General features: G+C 43.3%; 1 protein-coding gene and 1 long non-coding RNA gene across 3 annotated transcripts in view; one reads left to right on the plus strand and one right to left on the minus strand.

Annotated features, from left to right (window-relative positions):
• The window catches only part of Dnah3 (dynein, axonemal, heavy chain 3), a 173,101-nt gene that overhangs the window by 126,228 nt on the left and 27,465 nt on the right, over positions 1-19,408 (minus strand). For both annotated transcript variants that reach the window (NM_001427640.1, XM_087586794.1), the window contains 9 exon segments: positions 58-172; positions 2,791-2,882; positions 7,068-7,279; positions 8,722-8,866; positions 9,589-9,742; positions 16,915-17,038; positions 18,180-18,364; positions 18,852-19,030; positions 19,213-19,318. In NM_001427640.1, coding sequence (NP_001414569.1) covers positions 58-172; positions 2,791-2,882; positions 7,068-7,279; positions 8,722-8,866; positions 9,589-9,742; positions 16,915-17,038; positions 18,180-18,364; positions 18,852-19,030; positions 19,213-19,318 — 1,312 coding nt within the window.
• The window catches only part of LOC120099919 (uncharacterized), a 47,848-nt gene that overhangs the window by 14,143 nt on the left and 14,297 nt on the right, over positions 1-19,408 (plus strand). Inside the window, exon 2 of the long non-coding RNA XR_015652441.1 lies at positions 7,021-7,120. This is a non-coding gene — a long non-coding RNA (uncharacterized LOC120099919). The remainder of the gene's footprint in view (positions 1-7,020; positions 7,121-19,408) is intronic.

A 19,408-nucleotide genomic window follows, 5' to 3' on the forward strand; every position in this document is an offset into this window, starting at 1 on the left:
AATCTACTACATAACACACGGGGCTGCTTTTAGGGAATTCCCTCTGGAGGGACTCACCGTGTCCCTGTACTTCACAAAGCTGAAGCACATATTGACCCAGTCTGACTTCATCTTCTCCAAGTTTTTCTCCAGCGAATATTCCTTGCTGGCGGCTGCCCCAATGGGTTCCAGCCTGAGGAGAGAAGACATCAACAGCAGTAGCAATAGGAGGTGGCAGGGAAAACACCCAGGAAGGATCTCAGCTTAGTCTTAAGAGAACTCAAAATGTTTTCTCTAAGGTTTGCCAACTACTTCCAATGTGTTTCTTGCTCTAAGTACTGTTGTCTTTGGGGGTTGCTAGAAGTTGAGTATGTTTTCCCAAAATTCATGTCTAACCCCCAATTACCCAAAATGTAACTGTATTTGAAGAGTGTTTAATAAGGCAATTGTATTAAAATGAGGCCACGAGGAATGAGCCTAATCCAGCATTGGCTTAGTGTCCTGCTAAGAAGAGGTTACGACAGTCACATAGAAATAGAAGACCATGTGAAGACATAAGGAAAAATCTAACAGTAGAGAGGCCCCAGAGGAGACTAGCCCATGCTTTTGGACTGGAAAATGCAAAAATTATGAAAATACATTTCTGTTGCTTAAATCACCCATCCTGAGGTGCTTTGTAACAATGGCTGTAACACATTGTCACTGACTGGCTGAAAGGGAGGCCCAGAAAGCAGTAATCCAAAGCATGGTGCTTTGCCAAGAACACTAAATGAATGGAGATTGGAAGGTACCACAAGAAGATTCAAATATTAAGGCTTTCTCTAAACTCCTCCCACTCTCTAGCTTCCTCCCCCAAAACAAGTCATAGAAATCCAAATTCTTCATCTTCCAGGTACCTTTCTCTACTACCCAGCATGGGAGGCGGCCATAAGGAAATTCACTGATTTGCCTAAGAGAAGTCCAGTACACTCTCCTTTCAGAAGGGTCCTCTTCCCTATCTAGGATGAAGGAATTACTGATACACACAGTGAAGGTGTGGAGAATTTGAGAAGTCAGGACATGAAGGTTTTCTCTCTCCTAGTCTGTTTCCATTAGCTCAAGATCCCTTTGTCCAATCATATCTCTATATAGCCATTCATTTTCATGCTATCTAAGCATAAAACTGGATTTTTTTGGGGAATCTGGGTCCTTTCATAAGGTTCCCATGGCACGTAGCTTTGGTTAAATACATTTGTTACGTTTTTCCTTTGTTAACCTATCCTGCTATGGGGCGTTGAATATGACCCTTCTGGTAGGTATGACCTCTTTCTGCCTCCATGTTAGATACTTGTCATGGGAGGCTGCTCTTTTGTGTATAGGACAGCACCATCTTTGGCTTCTTATCTACCACTAGCAAGACTTCCCAACTTCCTCCCCACTGCTTATTGGAATGTAATGCGAACTACATATGTAATTTTAAAGTTTGTTAGCCACATTAGAAGAAAAGCAAGAAAGAGGCAAAGTCATTGACAATAACCTATTCCATTCAAATATTATCATTTTGAGCAATGAATATTTAAAGCTGTCAGTTGTCTGGATGTGGTGGTATATACCTTTAATCCTAGCACCTGGAAAGCAGAGTTCTATGAGTTCAAGGTCAACCTGACCTACACAACAAGTGTACGCTTTTAAAAATCCAGCCTATATTTTCAAGTTCCAATACATTGAACCTAGACTAGCTCAGTAGTGGCATTTGGCTTCACTCCTGCCTTGAAGAGCACTAACACGAAGAATTGGAAAAGGCAAAACAAAACAAACTAGACAGGCCTGTCCTTATAATTTGAGCAATAGGTAGGGTGTGGCCTGGAAACATGATTTTCTACCCACATTCCCCCACGATGAAGATGCAGCAGCCAGAGGTGCCACACCCTGAGGACCAGGAGCATCTTCCTAGGTACCATCCAAGTTGCCTAACAGACTTAAGTTGAGGTAACGTAAAGCCTCTCCATCCATTGCTTTAAAGGAAATGTGGAAAGCAACTAGAGTTCTGAACATCACTGATGGCAAAAGTAGCAATTGAGGGGCTGGGAGATGGCTCAGTAGTAAAGTAGTTGCCACACAAGCATAAGGACCTGAGACCGATCCCCAACATCCAGATAAAAACTTGTGGTGAGTTGGGGTGGAACGCTCTTAAAGTCCCAGCACTGAGGTGGCAGAGACTGGAAGATCCCTGAGGCTCACTGGCCAGAGAACCTAGCCTACTTGACTCCTAAGGAAAGACACCCCAGGTTGACATCTGGCCTTCACTTGTACATACACACACATGTATGTACACCCCATCACACATACTACATACGTCCCAAACATACTATGATCCCAGTCCCCACAATAGAAATAAAAATAGCCATTCAGATAACACAAATTCTCACACTACAATTCCGAGTGCACTTGAAGAGGGAGAAACCAAAGAGATCGCTCATCATAGTGTACTTCCTGGATTTTAGCAACTGGAGAATCACTCCGTGTCTGCTGTTTGTTTCAAGAAGAGGAAACTGAGGCCCATGAAGATTCAGTGATTTCTGCTCCAAGTACTAGGAACTGGGTGGAGTCTCGGGATCATGGTTGATTTTTAGTTTTTGTTGTTGTTGTTGTTGTTGTTTTTTAAATAAAATCCCTGATTCCTTCTCTAGTCCCAACTACAGCATGAAAAGAGCAGGCCACTTGGCTAAGTCAGCCCAAGTGGAGTTCATTAATAGTTAATTCACCTTGAATCAGGAAATCACAGTGAATCTCTAACCCAAAACCCATCTGGAAGGGAGGATAGACCCTTACTTATCAACAAATTTGCTGAATCCAAATTCCAACATGTTTGCGAGGCACGTGGTCTCTGTGGGCTTTATCTCATAGCCAACAATGTCACTGATCTGCAAAGAAAGGAGGGGAAACAGGGTGTTGCTGTGTAGCATAGTGCTGCCCAATAGAACAGCTATGAGGATGAGAAACTTCGTTATCTGCCCTGTCCGGTCCTGTACCACCAATAAACCAGGAAGCTATTGAACACTAAGACTGGGGCTAGTGTTTGATGGAATTAAATGTTTGTGTTCAATTTGTTGTAACCAGCTTAGATTCAATTAAATGGTCACATGGATCTGGTGGCTGTTGAGTCTGACACTGTAGGTCTGGAAGTTCCAGAGGCTGTTACAGAGCCTCACTCCTATCTGCTTTCTTCAGAGTTTGTCTCCCTATTGACTCACGAGTACCCAAAGTCTGGAACAGGGCCTCAGTTGTACTGCAGGGTCCTATGGAAAGTTCAGCCTGTGATCCAAGGCCGTGAATGTTTGCTGAGTAAGGGGAGCATCTGTCAGACATGCTCTCCAGTGCTCTGAGCTGAGAAGGATTCCCCTTTAAAAGCTTTCCCTATGCTGGGGTTGTGATCCTAGCTACTCAGGAGCCTGAGGAAGGAGAATCAGAACCTCTAGCCTAGGCTATAGAATGAGTTCAAGGCCAGCTTAGACAGTTTAGAGAGATCTTGTTTCAAAATTAAAGTGAAAAGTGATTAGTGGCACAGTAAACCATAGTACCTAGGTTTAATTCCAGGACTCTCAAAACACAACAGAATAAGAAAAGCCTTCCCTGTTCTCTCCAGGGGGGCCATTTGTCAGGATCCCCACACCCCCATATCTGGCTGGTGTGATACTTCTGCTAGCTTACCTCTTCAGTACGAATACTCCTAAGAAAGCTCTGAGCTCAATTTTGCCGCCATTAGGCTGCCAGAGGATTAGAAAATGCCAGAGCAGAAAGGAGTGTGGGCGTCACATCACATCTTGTCTTACCCTGTGTCCTTGGCTCCTGATATTTGGTAGACACCAGTAAGGATTTATGGAGGAAAAACCTGATTAATCCAGAGAACTCAATTGGCTTCCAGTCTGGGTTCTGAGGACCTCTGGAGGATCCGTATGGTAATAAAGGGAAAATAATGAGCATCTACTGGGGGCTCACTATGGACAGTATTGTTTCAAGAGCTTCATGCACTTAAGTCTCCAAGCACCACAGAGAGCAGGATAGTGTGTTACCCTCACTTTACATCCAAGGGGTCTGAGCTGGAAGAATGATCTTGGCTAAGACCATCCAGTTAATAAATAGCAGAATTGGGATGTGGATCCAATTCTGATCAAATAAAGGTTTTCCACAAAACTCTAATGTATCCTGGAGGATTCTTGTTGTATAGTTGTTTGTATTATGCTCTGAACAGCTCTGGACAAAGGTAACATTTGGCAGAATTTTACAGAGCACAATCTGCAGAAGTGTTCCTGGAGGCCTTGACCTTTCACTTATTATCGAAAATCTTTAGTGTGTGTACGTGTGTGTGTGTGTGTGTGTGTGTGTGTATCTGTGTGCCTCTGTGTGTCTGTCAGTCTGTCTGTATATCACACACACACTTGGATATTATAGTACACATGTGAAGGTCAGAGGACGATTTGTAGGAGTTGGCTTTCTTCTTCTGACATATGGATCCTGGGGATCAAACTCAGGCTGTCAGGCTTGGTGGCAAGTTCCTTTCCTTGCTGAGCCATCTTGTCAGCCCACTTACTCTTTTATACACTAAATACAGCAATGCCCTGACTATCTCTGGGGCAAATTACAGTTACGGAAAGCACTTGGAGATTGGCAGGATTTTTAAATTCTTTTCTAAAAAAATTATAAATATTGACAAGATGTTTGTTTTTCTAATTTTGAGATCCTGGAACTATACTGTCTTTGTAGGCATTAGTCCCTTGTGGCCTCTGAGAATCTCAAATGTGGCTCATCTGAATCGAGATATGCTCTGAATGTAGTACCAAATATTTCACACTACTGATCTCCAAGTTGATGGGTACATAAATGATAATATATACTAGTTCAGGTAGCATATATCTCTAAAATTTATTTTGCTCATTTCCCTTTACTTTTTATGTAAAGTAGGGACTGGGGATGTGGCTCAATGGGAGAGAACTTGCCTAGCATGTGTAAGTTCCTAGATTCAAACTTCACTACAGCAAAAAAAGAAAAGAAAAAGTTGCGATATTTTAGTGTGGCTACTAGAAGCATTAGTGTGTATGTGCAGCTGGTTCTATTCTTAGGGACAGCACCTCTGAGCTTTAGGGTCAGTCTTGGTCCATAGCACTGGCCACCCCTTAATGTGATGTATTTCCTTGTCCTGTCTTATTTTAAACAAAACCAGCAATACCTTGTTGATATTTAGAGTCTATGACTCAAACATAAGGTAGTAGTTTCTGCTGTGAAAGTTCAAATGGCCAGAAGCCACACCCCAGCTGTCCTGGTTCCCCAGAAGATCTGTCCTCAGGTCTTGAGAGACAACAGGTGGCTTGGTTTTGGGAGCCCTTTGCTAAAATCAGAGTCTATGTAAATGGGTCTCCTGAGTGAGGAATTAGGACAGGCGGTGGTTTTGCCAGGCATAGGCAGTCACAGGTGTCTCAACCCTAGTGGAGACAATCCATGTGTATCTGGTAACACACGTCCTTTCTTACCCATTGGATATACTCTTCAGAGACTCGTTCCTTCCTGCCTGGGGCCACTATTAGTTTTAGTACCTGTTTTCTTCCTCACCCCTAGGGATGTCTAACCCTCATTACCTGGTTTGACTTAAGCCAAACAGACCTGAATTCCAGTCCCCTCCTGGTCCACTAACTAGTTACATGACCAACTACTTAATATTTCAAAGGGTTGTTGAGAACGAAATGGGAGAATTCAAATAAAGTGTGCAACACAATGTCTGGGGCCTGTACCTGAGCTGAGAGTGCCTAGGGGTAGTTGGGGTTAGTGCTTACTTGAGGACAGCAGGGTAACAGAGAAGCAACAGAGACACCTGGAGTGTTTTTTGGTTTTAATTATATTTAATATTATGGAGTTGCTGGGGCTCCAACTTAGAGGCTTGTACATGCTAGGCAAGCACTCTATGACTGAGTCCTTGGCTCTAAGGGAGGTTCTTTTAACTTTAATGAAGACACTTTGAATAGTACCACTGCAAGGAGAAATCTGACACTCTAGGAAGACACCTGTTCATCCAACATTCTTAGGTCCCCACATAGGTCAAAGGTCTAGGCCATTCACATCCATGGGGATATAAGCCCCATGAGCAAGGCCAGATGCCCTTTGCAGATTCCCTTTAGGACAGTGACTCATGTGATGACCTCTCATCTGCCTTCTTGCATAACATCCCAATCCTTGCTGGGGTCCTAAGACATTACTGTGATATCAAAGACAGCTCCTCCCTGAAGACAGACCCTGAACTCACGTATCAAGACTCCTGTCTTCCTATAGAGATCAGCATGCTCTCATTCACAGGCTTGGGGGTCCAGTCAACATGATGTGTGTTGAGAGATTGGCTCCTTCCAGAACCAGGACCTTGGTATTATATATATTTCTGAGAGGAGAATCTGCCTGTGTGGAGTTGGCCACATAGCAACTCCCCAGTGGAGCACATTTCAAGGACACTTGAATGTGACAATCATATTAGAAACAGAGCGAGCCTTCCTTTTGGGGTTAGAATTCACACCATACTTGACACCCTCACACTTCATTGCTTATAAAAATACTAACTATTTTTAGGGGGGAAGACTGCAACTTATTTCTTTGTTTGCCTATTTGAGACAAGGCATCACTCTGTAGCCCAGGCTAGCCCAGAACCTACCATGTAGCCTATTTGAGCTTCTCAAGTACTGGGATTCTAGGAATATGCCACTGCATGCACCCAATGTGCCAAACTCTTTCTGAACTTAGCCTGCCTAATCAGGAAACCTTGCTGAAGGCAGCCTGCACCGTGATCAACTGAACTCATTCTCAAGGTAATTCTTTTTGTGTGATGAAAAGTCAACCAGTGACTTTCCATTGTGACTGTAACCACTGTCTAGAATATTTATACTCCAGCAGTGGTTGCCCAACAAAAAGCATCAAACTGGTCATGAAGTTCATCTCAGAATCCACCCATTCCCTTCCTGAAGGCCAGCATGCCCAGTATAATTTCCTTGGCCTCAAGTAGATTCTATTTTCCTGCTTTCCCAGGGATCCCAGGATGGGACAGGCTAGACTACACCAAGAGTGACAAGAACCTGTTGCCAGTGCCGATCCTTCATCCCAGGATTGCAGGCAATGGTGAGGACGGGTATGTGCTGCCTGAACTTCTCGATCTTCAACTTGACGTTCTCTGCTAAGCGCCTGGGTGCAGGCACATCAATCAAGGTCTTGGTCAACTTGTAGGTTGTTCTCCACATATTCCCTATGTCCTCTGCAATTTCCTCAGCATTCAATAAAAAGAGGGGGCCTGGAACAAAGAGAAGTTCAGACTATAATGGAGATGCTTGTCATGTGTTAATTCCCTGGACTCGAGAACTGTGTCAATTGTACTGAAATGAGCTGAGGTTCTGGGCTAGGGCCTGGATTGGAAGGAAGCCTTAGCCAGTAAAGCCTTGTCCAGACCTCTACACTATTACCTGCCATCCAAGGTAACAACAAACTCCTGGAAGGATGCCTGTGACATGCAAACGTCATGCCTGGCATATGAAAGATGTACACTCAGGCGGAGGGGCTAGTTGTTCAGTTGGTTTTTAAATAGTCTTTAAATAGTCATTAAATTAGCTTCAAATGAAATCTCAGTAGTATTAAAAGGAGTTTCAAATTGTGAAATAACAGTTTGAGAATGGGAGCCTCTAGAGTTCTAAGAATTTTAGTAAAAGTTTGAAATCATTAAACCAACAAAGAAATACAAAGACTATGGCTCAGTGGGTAAAGTGAAGGCCTGAGTTTGGGTCCTCAACACCATGTTAAAACAAACAACAAACAAACAACATAAACAAGCTGGGTGGGATGCATGTGATGAGGTAGGGGAGACAGGTAAACTGTGGGGACTGTCTTGACAACCAGTTTAGTCAGGATGGGGAGATCCATGCTCAGTAATCCACTTTCCTTTCCCCTCTCTATCTCCCATACCCCAGCCCTAGAAATTTTAAATGAGTGACACATCAGTACTTCAAAATATTAGTTTCTTTCAGGGGGTGCAGGTAAGGAGTTTTAGCATTTGGCTTTCACATTCAACCCAAATCTTCCCATGGCACTGCTCCTACTTCCTGTTGGAACATTCTAGATTAGCATTACTTCCTGCATTATGATACAGCTAACTGACTCATAAACACCCCCAAGTCCCCAGGGCTGCTTAGATCAAATGCAAATTCGCCGCTCACTTAACACATCTTTGCAGTTCAGTGTTTTTGCCAAATCACTAAAACCTAAATCTTACAAGAAAAACTAGGTGCTGGCACACTGAGTTGGTATAGAAGCCACTTCCAGGATGAGGAGTGGCCCCTTCTTCCTTCCTTATGTGTCCATTATGTTCTGTTGATTCTGCCCACACGATGCCTCCCTAGACTCCAGAGCCTAGAGTGAAGGGTAGATTTTAGATGTTCCCATGGCACTCTGACCCTTCTCAAAGCAGCACCACAGAGGAGCAATTCTCAATCTCTTTCCTGCTTCTTGTAATCATCAGTATGACGAAGACTCTGAGTGCTGATCTGATTTAAATCCCTTAATGGGTCTCTTGCTTTTTGGTTCCTTCTCTCCTCTTTTTATTACATCTAAAAATATAAACTATGGTTGTCTTCATCCTGAGGGCTGGAATCCAAATTGCAGATCTGGTTTCAGAGCTGGCTAGGTAGACTCTCATTCCCACCTCCATCCCTGCTGTCCCAGCAGCATTTGAACTTAGCATACCATTCATCCATTCCTCTGATTTGGTGCTGAACTCATAGGCTGTGACCCATAGCTGCTCATAGGGAATTTTGTTGACCATCAGGACTTGCAGAAGAGGGAAGGAGCTCTTCTCCTTCTCCAGCAGCTCCTCTTCCTTGTTGATCAACTGTGAGGAAAGGAGGAGGTTGTCTGTCAGATAGGTGGTTCTCTTGAACCCCGGAAACCTCCACGACAAATTTCTTAGCCCCAAGAAAGCCAAGTGGAGAAGGCAGATGTTCATTCAATGGGCAGACTTAGCAAGAAGGTCCTTCTACTGCCTCTGAGGGCCATGGTTCCTGAGGTCTAGCTGCTGGAAACTGATACTGTGATGCTTGCTCTGTCATTGTTATTCCTAACACTCAGTAGATCTGTCGTCATGTTCATAATTTCTACATGAAACCTACTTGTTCATATGACTGTTTACAAGCCTTCTTACATTAACTTGCCTCAACGGTAAGAATTTCAGTGTTTAAAGACAAAACAAAACAACTTGTTAATTGACCTTTGGAGAAGGTAGCTTAGTGGCTCCAAGTCTCTTCCCCCATACTTTAATAAGTGGGGTGTTGGGGTAACAAACCCCAAACTATACAAATCCCTTTCCATATCACTCAGAACATAATGGATACACAACAGGCATAAGCAGTTACCTTGCTCTAACATCTTTGGCTACTTCATGACTTACAAATGCCTGTTGAAATATAGACAACATGTTGGGAAAGGTAGCTGAACATACTTGAGAGGACGGGCCAAGCAAACAGTGCTGTGCACCTGACAGCTGTTGTGTGCATAAACTAAGAATCAAAATGACCAGCCCTTAGGGTCCCAAGTCCCTATCGTGATGTTCCAAACCTCAAATTCTGTCAGTGCCAGATCTAGGTTCTTTGAGAGGTCGTTAAGCTTTTCCACATTATTCTTCATTTCTTCGGTAGTCATCACTTCACGCTTCCTGAACATTTCCAGCTCTTTGCTGTAGCCTTCGAGTCTGGTCTCAAATTCTGAGCACCTGAAAGCAAAGACAGCCCATTACATCGGAATCTCCCATTTTCTGCTCTTCCCAAGTTATCATCCTGGGAAGGGTTTCTCCTTTTGACACTTCCCTGACTCTGCACTTATCTAAAGGCAAGCAAAGAATAAATAAAAACAAAACAAGTTAAAGCACCTATGATTCATGGGCTGGACATGGGCTGGCATGAGACAATTGGTGACTAAACATGCTGAGAGAATTTCCCTGTTCAGATAAATACATGCTCAGATATATACTTTATGCATTGTTTATTCATTCCACCATTAGATATTTATTATTAAAGCTTGATATATCCCAGAACTAGGCATCAGAAAATTATCTTTGAAGTATGCTATTAATATCCATATTCTCTTGGAAATGCATTTTAGTTGGGAGGAGATCAAAACAATAATAATGGATGAGTGAGTGATATGGCAGATGGATGGATGGATGGATGGATGGATGGATGGATGGATAAATCCCTAGATATATAGGCAGATGAATAAATCTATAAAGATATTTTTGATAGTAACAAGGAAAACAAAACAGAGCATTGTGAGCAAACTGCCTTGTGTTATCCACTGTAGCTGGACTTACTGGAGAGATCTTCCCAGATCTCTCTACCCCATCCATATGATTAGCAAATCTGGTTTCAATTTGTTTCTTCCTTTACTCAGTTTGGTAGTAACCCATTGTTTAGTGGCTAGGATCTAGAGCCAGGATTGCTTGGCTCAAATGTCTACTCTGATGTTTAATAGCTATGTGATCTTTGGGCACATCACTTAAATTCTCTATACTTCAGTATACAATGAAGAAAAATATGAACTTAATAATGCTAATACATTATTCAGCACTGAGCTTCATTTGTCACAATCACTATACAAGTATTGCCTCTCATTGACTAGAATGTAAATCTATACATTTTCCTTCATTAATTCACCATGGTCCCAACAGTTGCAGAGTGTCAGGAATGCAGACAACAATCAATATTCATTGAATGAACAAGAGCTTGTCACCAAGAACAGCGCTAATGACAGTCCATAAATTTTGCTCTTAGATACTTAATTCTATGAAATAGTCTTTTAAAATACTTTAACTTTAAATATTTTTTCTTCCTAAGAGTACTTTTAAGAGGGTTACTTTTCAAGTGATTCGGCTTGCATTTCATCTCTAATTGCATCATGTAGGAGGCAATCTCTGATACGATCCCTACATCCTGTCTCATATACTGTATAATTGGCTCCCTCGAGTTTGGGCTAGATGTGGTAATTCACTTCTTATAAACAAAATATGACAAAAGGGATGGGTTGTTCCTTCCAAGAAAGTTCACAAGAAGGTTAGTTTCTGTTTCTTTTGCTCACTCTTTCAGTCTTACTCTGAAGGAAAACTACTCCCCTGTGGAAAGGCTCATGTGGTGAGGATTAGACCCAAGGGCCAATGAGGTGCTCAACCCTGCTAATAACCATGGAACAAGACCAGAATTAGATGTCAGCCAGTGAGACCCTCAGACCAGCACACAGCCTGGGACAGTATTCTGACTCCAGCTTCACAGAAGACCTGGTACCAGAGACATACACCCAGGCATACAGCTGGGTGGCTCTTGGGAGATCTGCCCCAGAGGCACTGTGAAATAACTCGTCCTTGTCTGAAGATGCTATGTTGTGTCACAAAAGATATCTAGCATATACAATTGTATAATTTCTGCTCCTTATAATTTTTTCTGAGTCCTGAAACATGGCTAATTATTAATGAATGTCTATGGGCATCTAAGAATAAGCATTTTATATTGTAGGCTTTTTGATGTGTTGTTATGAATGAAAGCCCTTGGAAAGTCCCATCTCTCACTGACCTTCTCTGCAAAGGCGATTAACTGAAATTCCAGTGATAGTGGAGAGGTTGAGATACTGCAGGTGCCGAAGTCTAATTATAATTTCTCCTGGGCTATCTTTAGCTCTCTTGCTCACCTCTGTGTATTACCTAATGTCCTTGTGACTAAGCCTTTTGGAATGCATTAGTCTTGCAGACCACTAGCTTCCGGCAACCAAATGCTCAGACTGATGTCAGCATCTGGGCTGGCAACATAGAATTTGCTACTTCTGCTGTAAACTCAACTACATGATGTTTCTACCAAAGTGTCTGAAAAGTGCCTCAATTTATAACTTCCTTTGTTCTGCTTCCATAAAAACTGCATCAGACTTATCAGATTGGAACACAGAGATTAGGGGTAACCCGAATCTGTGCTTTCCAGACAGGGGCACCAGTTTTTAGCTGAGGTAGGAGCTGTGTTTTCATGTTGACATTAACTATTTGGGGGGGGAGAGAGAGGGGGGGAGAGAGAGAGAGAGAGGGAGGGAGGGAGAGAGAGAGAGGGAGGGGGAGAGAGAGAAAGAGAGAGAGAGGGAGGGGGAGAGAGAGAGAGAGAGAGAGGGAGGGAGAGAGAGAGAGAGAGAGACCCTGCTGGTGAGTCAAGATTACTGTGTATCCCATTACCTCTGTATCGAAGTCATCAATTATGCACCAGAGGGAGAAGTCAACATGCTTCTGGGAAGCCAGACAGACAATGATGGATGGGATGTGTACTACTTCTTTCTGGCCCTGATATGGTGCCAGTGGATGAGTATGTAGGTGGAGTGGATAGACTTGGCCAAGTACATCTTACAGACCTGGGTCTGAAGCTACTTCTCCAAGAAATCCTCACTATTCAGGCTTACATGTAATTCAGTTTCATCTTTCCTCATCCAGCACCCCAGTGCTAATGGATCACTGCAGAGGACATTGCCCTCAGGAAGATGCCCTGGGTCCTATTAGTCCAGTATCAGCAGCTTCTAGAATGACCTTGTGAGTCTTGGCTAAAGTAACCTTGACCCCCACCCCGAACTCCTGTTTGTTCCAGAGCCTGTGTTTGCCAATCAGCTTCAGTTTCTGATTGGGATGCAATTTCTCAAACGGTCTCTGTGAGGTCATGTAGGTTTTACGGCAAAACTAGGATCTTGACTCTCTACTAATATTGCTTAAATCTTAACATTTTCAATTTCTTTGTCTGCCTCTGTGTATGGTACGCTTGTATGTTGGCACACATATGCATGTACACGTACATGTGTGTGGTCATGCATCTGAAGCCAAGGTTGATGCAAGAAATCATCTTGGATTTCTCTTCCATATTATTCACCAAATCTGGGTTCCTTAATCAAATCCCGAGTTTGACAATATAGCCAGCTTGCTCTGGAGAACCCCGAGGCTGAAATTAAAGGTGGCTGCCATCTACACCCATCTGACATTTTATATGGCTTCTGGGGATCCAGATACCAACAAGCATTTTAACTACTGAGACATCTCTCCGGTTTCTGAATTTTTAAAAGTGTGTGCATGCATGTGCCCGTGTGTGTGTGTGTGTGTGTGTGTGTGTGTGTGTGTGTGTGTGTGTGTAATTGCAGGAGTACATGGGCATCAGAGAACAACTCCCAGGAGTTGGCTTCCTTTTAATCACATGTTCTAGGGATTGAACTCAAGTCATTAGTTTTGTGTGGCAAATATGCTTACCTACTGAGCCATCTGCCCAGTTCATTTTTCTTTCTACTGCATATGATTACAACTTAGCTACAGATTGCTCAAGTTTTCCCTAATATCCATAAAAACAGAACTATATTAGGAGCATGATTAAGTCAACTTTTAAGACTTCACGGGAAACAGAAGAAGACAGACGAGCCCAGTAAAAAGACATCTTGGAGGTACAATCAGAAAACCCTACTGTTGTTGCCAAACAATCTAGTTTCTTAAAAATATAAATTGAAAGGGATAAATAGGAGTTGAAGGTGTCCAGGAGACTCTTAGAATAAAAGAAATTGGAGAGGGAATAATGGGGTGCAACATAGCCATTCATTATCCGGTTTCTCATTCAAGTAAGTAGAACATAAGAAAAAAAATCTTATTAGATCCTTTCTGGTCCCGGGTTGGAAAATCTTCAATAACTTTCTACTGTGGTTATAAAATGAAATGCACACTCATTACTGAGACTGTAAGCATCCAATTCTCTGATTTTATAACCTCTGCTGAACATCATCCTCCAAGCAAGTCTCCCCACCAGGGAGCCATTGCCCAATGCTGTCTATGATGGTGCTCAGCTCTTTCCTTTCCACATCTTCCCTCAGGTACTTCTTATCAAGTATCTTCTGAAATGAGCCCGCCTCTGACTTACACCAGGCACAACGACCATGCTGGTTCCTGCCTACTTTCTTCAAAGGGCATCTACATGTCCCCACTCTGTCTTCCATCTTCCCTCCCACCTGTCACTCACACAAGGGCAGGGACTCTGAGACTCTGAGTGATGGCAATGAGTCACAAAGGGGAAGACGGGCAGATGGCCTTTGCCACCTTGTCTTTTGCTTGATTGCCTGGGCTGCTTAGAAAGACATCCTGCCTTTGCTTCTGTTTGTTTGATTCTTCTTCCCAGTCAGGGTTTTTGTTTGTTTGTTTGTTTTTGTTTTTTGCTTATAATAAGCTGTTGTTTTAGATTCTGGAAGGCACTAAACATATCCTAATAGTGAATTAATCTCACCAAACCTCAAGCAGCTGCCACTTGGAAAGTACAGTGTTGTGTCTAAATCCTTAGGACTTTTTGTGAACCCATTCCCTCAGCCATCTTTTTCCAAGACGCCAAAGGATCCTCTGCTATGCTCCATGGGAGAGAGTAGCTCACATTCGTGTGTTGTCTGCCATTTGTACTCACAATTAAATCTATCGTGAGCAAAATAGGGGTGGGGACAAGGTGGACCGTGCTGTTGTCCCCACAACTACAGCTGCAGCATATCTTTTTACATCACCAAATCTCTAAACACTGTATCTACATGAAAGAGAAAGACCTGACAAAAGTAGTTATGATTTTTGCTAGAGGACAACAGTACACAGACATGGTGATCATGTGAAAATATTACCATGATCATCCTTCGGGATTTTGCATAATGGCTTAGCACAATATAATTGCTGTATTATGTTGGGGTCCAAGTGCAGGTAATAGAGGGATTTAATGGTAGTGATTGGCCACAATTCTGGCACAAGATAAAATTCACTCTGAACAACAAAGTAAGTAGTCAGGCAGTGGTGGCGCATGCCTTTCATCCCAGCACTTGGGCAGCAGAGGAGGTGAATCTCCAAGTTTGAGGCCAGCATGGTCTACAGAGTAAGTTCTAGCATAGTCAGAGAAACCCTATCTTGAAAAAAACAAACAAAAACCAACAATGTAAGAAACTTCAAAACTTCGACTAAGGACTTCTAACAGGAGTAGATACAGGTTGGGTTTTCTGCTTTGGGTCTACAAAGTCCAGCACCGGATGTTTTAAATTCAGATTGTCCAGCAGGTGGCGCTGTTTTGGGAGCCAGTGAAACCTTTAGAAGTCCAGGCCTAGCTGATGGAAGTAGGTATTAGAGGTAGGTAGCCTTTGAAGGTGATGGGCCAGGCCCTGGTCCCCTTCCTGTTCTTTCTGCTTCACTGTCTATCAGGACAGCTTCCACCACACACTTCTAAGCAGTTCCGCTCCACCTTGTCCCCATAATTGACTCAGATCCTCTGAAACCACATGCTGAAATAAATCTTTATTCTCTTGCATTGTTTCTGCCAGATGTGTGGTGGTAATGCAAAAGCAGCCAACACAAACAACAAAAGGTTAACTGACTACTAGCAGTGAAGGGAACTGTTATGACCGCTGTGGCGAAGGGGACAATGAGAACTGGAACCACAGAAGAACAAGCATTGATATTCAGAGGATGCTGGTAATGTTGCCCAGGGCCAAACAGGGGAAGGGAGGAGAGAGCCCTTTGATCATGCTCCAGCTTCCTGAAGGACTCATCATTGCCAGAGCCTTACTGAGCCTCTGTTGTTAGAGCTGTTGACTCCAATACAGAGTTCTTGCAGGTCCAGGGAGCAGAACCCTGCACTCCTCCCACACTGCAAGTGACATGATTTTTCCTCCCAGAGCTATTCCCCACATATGCACAGTCTCCCATCACACCTCATACTTACAATAATGATCTTCTTATTTTATTAAAGACAGGGTCTTTCTATGTAGCTCTGGCTGTCCTGGAACTCACTCTGTAGAGTAGGCTGGCCTCTGACTCACAAACACCCTACCTACTTCTGCCTTCTGAGTGCTGGAATTAAAGGCCTGTGACACTATGCCTGGCTATTACTGTAATAGTCTAAGAGCATACCCACTATGCTTTGGAAATAAGAAAGCATTTCTCGGCCAACAGTGCTCACTTACTGTTAAAGGAGAGGGAAAGCATGTAGTTTTGGAATGCTCACACCACGCACCAGATTTGATGTAGGCATAATCTGCACATCTCACACCATCCCTTCAGCACGGTGAGGTAGACTCTAGTGTACCCTGCTTTTCAGATGACCAATGTGAGGCTTACGAACAAAACCTCATGGATTGCTCCACCTGACCATCAAAAACTGGCTTTGCTTTCTGTTAACGTTAATCGTGCAGATGGTAAATATACTGGGAGGTGCTGCCTATGTGTACTGGGATTGCTTGTGGTTGTTGCTAGGTTTTTCTGAAAATCTAAACTGCATCGAAACATAATCTATGAACTTAAAAAGAGATCGGTCTGCCCAGCAGACTAATTTTAGGATCTGAAAGATGGTACCCAGTTAGGTAGGAACAAAGCTTTAGGTGGAAAAGTATTCTTACTCGTCCGTGTTTCTCTGTTGCTGGGTTAAAGCATTCATTTCATAGCCAGATACACACTCATGTCTTGAACAGAGGACAGCACGTAGTACAAGCACATAATGAGTGCCTGTGGCGTGGACTGAAGGAACAGACATTTTGCAGCTGCATTAGCACTGAGCAGGAGCAGCTGCAGGGCAGACCATGGCTCACCCCCCATACCATGCCTTTATTCTCCCTGTCCTGAAATCTCACAGGGTAAGGCTCACACTTCTGCTCTCACTCCCACTGAAGCTGTTATTACAAGCCTCGGTTTCGTCTCTCTCTGTATCATTCTCACTATTCGAACCAGGGAGGAGGGGCTTATTACAGTGAAGCAGCTTAGGGAGAGCAATCCTGACTTCCTTCTCCACCAAAAACTTCAACCATTGCCCTCACAGCTCTTTAGAGGTGGCTGTTTAGAAAGCCTGGCCTCATTCCCAAAGTAACCCCAGGCTCTGTCTGTACCTTTTGATGAGGTCCATCTCCGCCTGATCCCTCTTGCTAAGGAGTAGATTTCGGCTATTTTCAAAGACATCTTCTATCTGGTCAGGCCAGAGGAACAGGTTGCTGTTCAGTTTGATATCTTCATCTGCAAAACATGAGTCTGCTGCAGAGTGCTTTTCAGGGTGTGGGAATCAATTCAGCAGGTCAAGGGTCATCGAAGCCCCACTTCTGTCGGGTGCCAGTAAATGAATGGGTTTGTATGGATGAATGAATGCCAGTGTTCACTGGGCACTTACCAGGGACCATGCTAGCATGCAGACAGCATTATTATCCTTATTTCCACAAATGGGAAACAAAGCAGTAAATCTGCATGGCCATGGTTGCACTGCTCCATGACAGAATTCAAGTTCAAGCCCAACCAATCCCAAGGCCTATGCTCTAACTACTCTGCCTGGTTGGCTTCTGAGAACAGAGGATGGAGTTCCTCTCCTCTACCTCTTAGCACCTCACGTCATCTGCAATAGTAACAGTTTCAGTGCTATTCAAACACCATGTCCATCATAGCTCTGGTAAATGAAGATGTCCTTGTGGACTTAGGAGGTAGAGATCCACTGAGAGTCTAACGTGTCTCCATGTAGTCAATGGCACAGCGTCTGAATGTATGGGTGACTGCTTAGACAATGACCTTGCGTTCCCAGTCTGTCAATGCTCCACAGCACAATACGGTTTGGACCATGGAGTTCATAACTGTTTTCAGATGAAAATGATTTCTGAAGAACGGGTATTTTTCCCTTGTAATTTAGTCCTTACTTTAAAACTCCAACTTGATCCAGGAAAGCCTTTAAGCGGACTAAAGGGCCTTGAACTTTTTTTCCTTCTAAAGTATACAGAAACAGGTTCTAGCCCTTCACAGGTAGAACCACATTAAGATTATAGACAAATGAAACAACCAGTTTATCAAAAGATTCTGCATTTGATAATAACTTGATGGACATCAGGCACTAGATGCCAATATAGGGGACTAAAAACTACAGGTCAAGCCTCTAAATGTGTATTCTTTTTGTTTAACAAGATTCCTTTCATGTGATTTAAATTCTTGTGTCTAAGAGTGTTAGTGCGTCTAAGACGTGGGCATTTGGACAGCGGTTTTCTTAAAACTAAGTAGTGGGATTGCTATGAACCTACTTTCTCCCAAGTTCTTATTCCAAAAAATATAAGTACAGCATATTTCCATATTTTATATAGGAACACGCGCATGCATGAGCACATGTGTGGCCCAGACTTACTGGGCAAGTCTGCATAATCCATCAGGAACTCAAGCCTCTCACTTGCATCTCTGAGTTGCCTCCTGAGCTTGAACACAGTGACATCACTGGATTTCTTTAAGTATTCGATGAGGGCCACTAGCTCCGCGGTGTTGGCAGGGGTCTCACTGACTTTATCAGCAATGGTGCTGTACTGATTACAAATGCTACAGAGAAAGAAATGGTCATGACCACCATCGTCACCATCGTCGTTGCTGTCACCATCACCACCACCATCATCACCATCACCACCCTCACTATCATCACCACCCTCACCATCATCACCACCACTATTGTCACCACCATCATCACTATCATCACCATCACCAGCACCTCTATCATCATCGCTATCTCTACCACCATCCCCCTCACCATCATCACCACCCTCACCATCATCACCACCCTTACCATCATCACCACCACCCTCATAATGTGCACATCTGGATTTACACCAATGTGGAGGCCTGTGGTTGATGTGAGTTATCCTCCATTGCCTCTCTGCCTTACTAGGCTGAAAACACAGGTGGCGTACCACACCCAGATGGCATGTATGTGGATTCTGAGAATCCAAACTCTATTTCTTGCACTTGCATGGCAAGAACATTAGCCATTAAGTCATTTGCACAGCCCAATTTTTCCCTAAAATTTTTATACCTGGTATTGGTTTCCCGGTTTACATCTACTTGGTACTGAATCAAACGGTCTTTAAGATTTTGGGCTCGCTCACAGAGGTCATGATTTAGTAACACGGCATCAAGACAGAACATGGCCAAGGGCACGGTGATGTGCATGGATGCAATTTCATTTCTTCTCTTTTTGATGCTGTTGATACTCTATAGAAAGAAGCACTTTCATAGTTCAATCAGTATTTGAGCTCTACCCATTGCCCAGAGCCTTCCCCTGGGGCAATCCTAGTCCAACACTAAGCTTGGTGCTTGTAACAAAACATTGATTTCTCAATGAATTGACTGTAGCATATATCGCCAGGGTGTGAACTCCAAGTGGCATCTCTTACCGTCACAAAGTCGTCAATGTCATGTTTATCATTCAAGAATGTGCTGATGTCTTGCTCAGCCGTGTTGTCCAGTAAGTCGTCATACTTTTTGTATACATTTAAATATCTTTCATGTTGAGGAATAAAGCACACAAACACAGGTCAGTGAATTGGATGGGTAAAGGAGGAACTAGAGTAAATAATAGCGTTTAAAACA

This window comes from Rattus norvegicus, chromosome 1, assembly GCF_021556685.1.
Source record: "Rattus norvegicus strain SHRSP/BbbUtx chromosome 1, alternate assembly SHRSP_T2T, whole genome shotgun sequence".
Taxonomy (NCBI): Eukaryota; Metazoa; Chordata; class Mammalia; order Rodentia; family Muridae; genus Rattus; species Rattus norvegicus.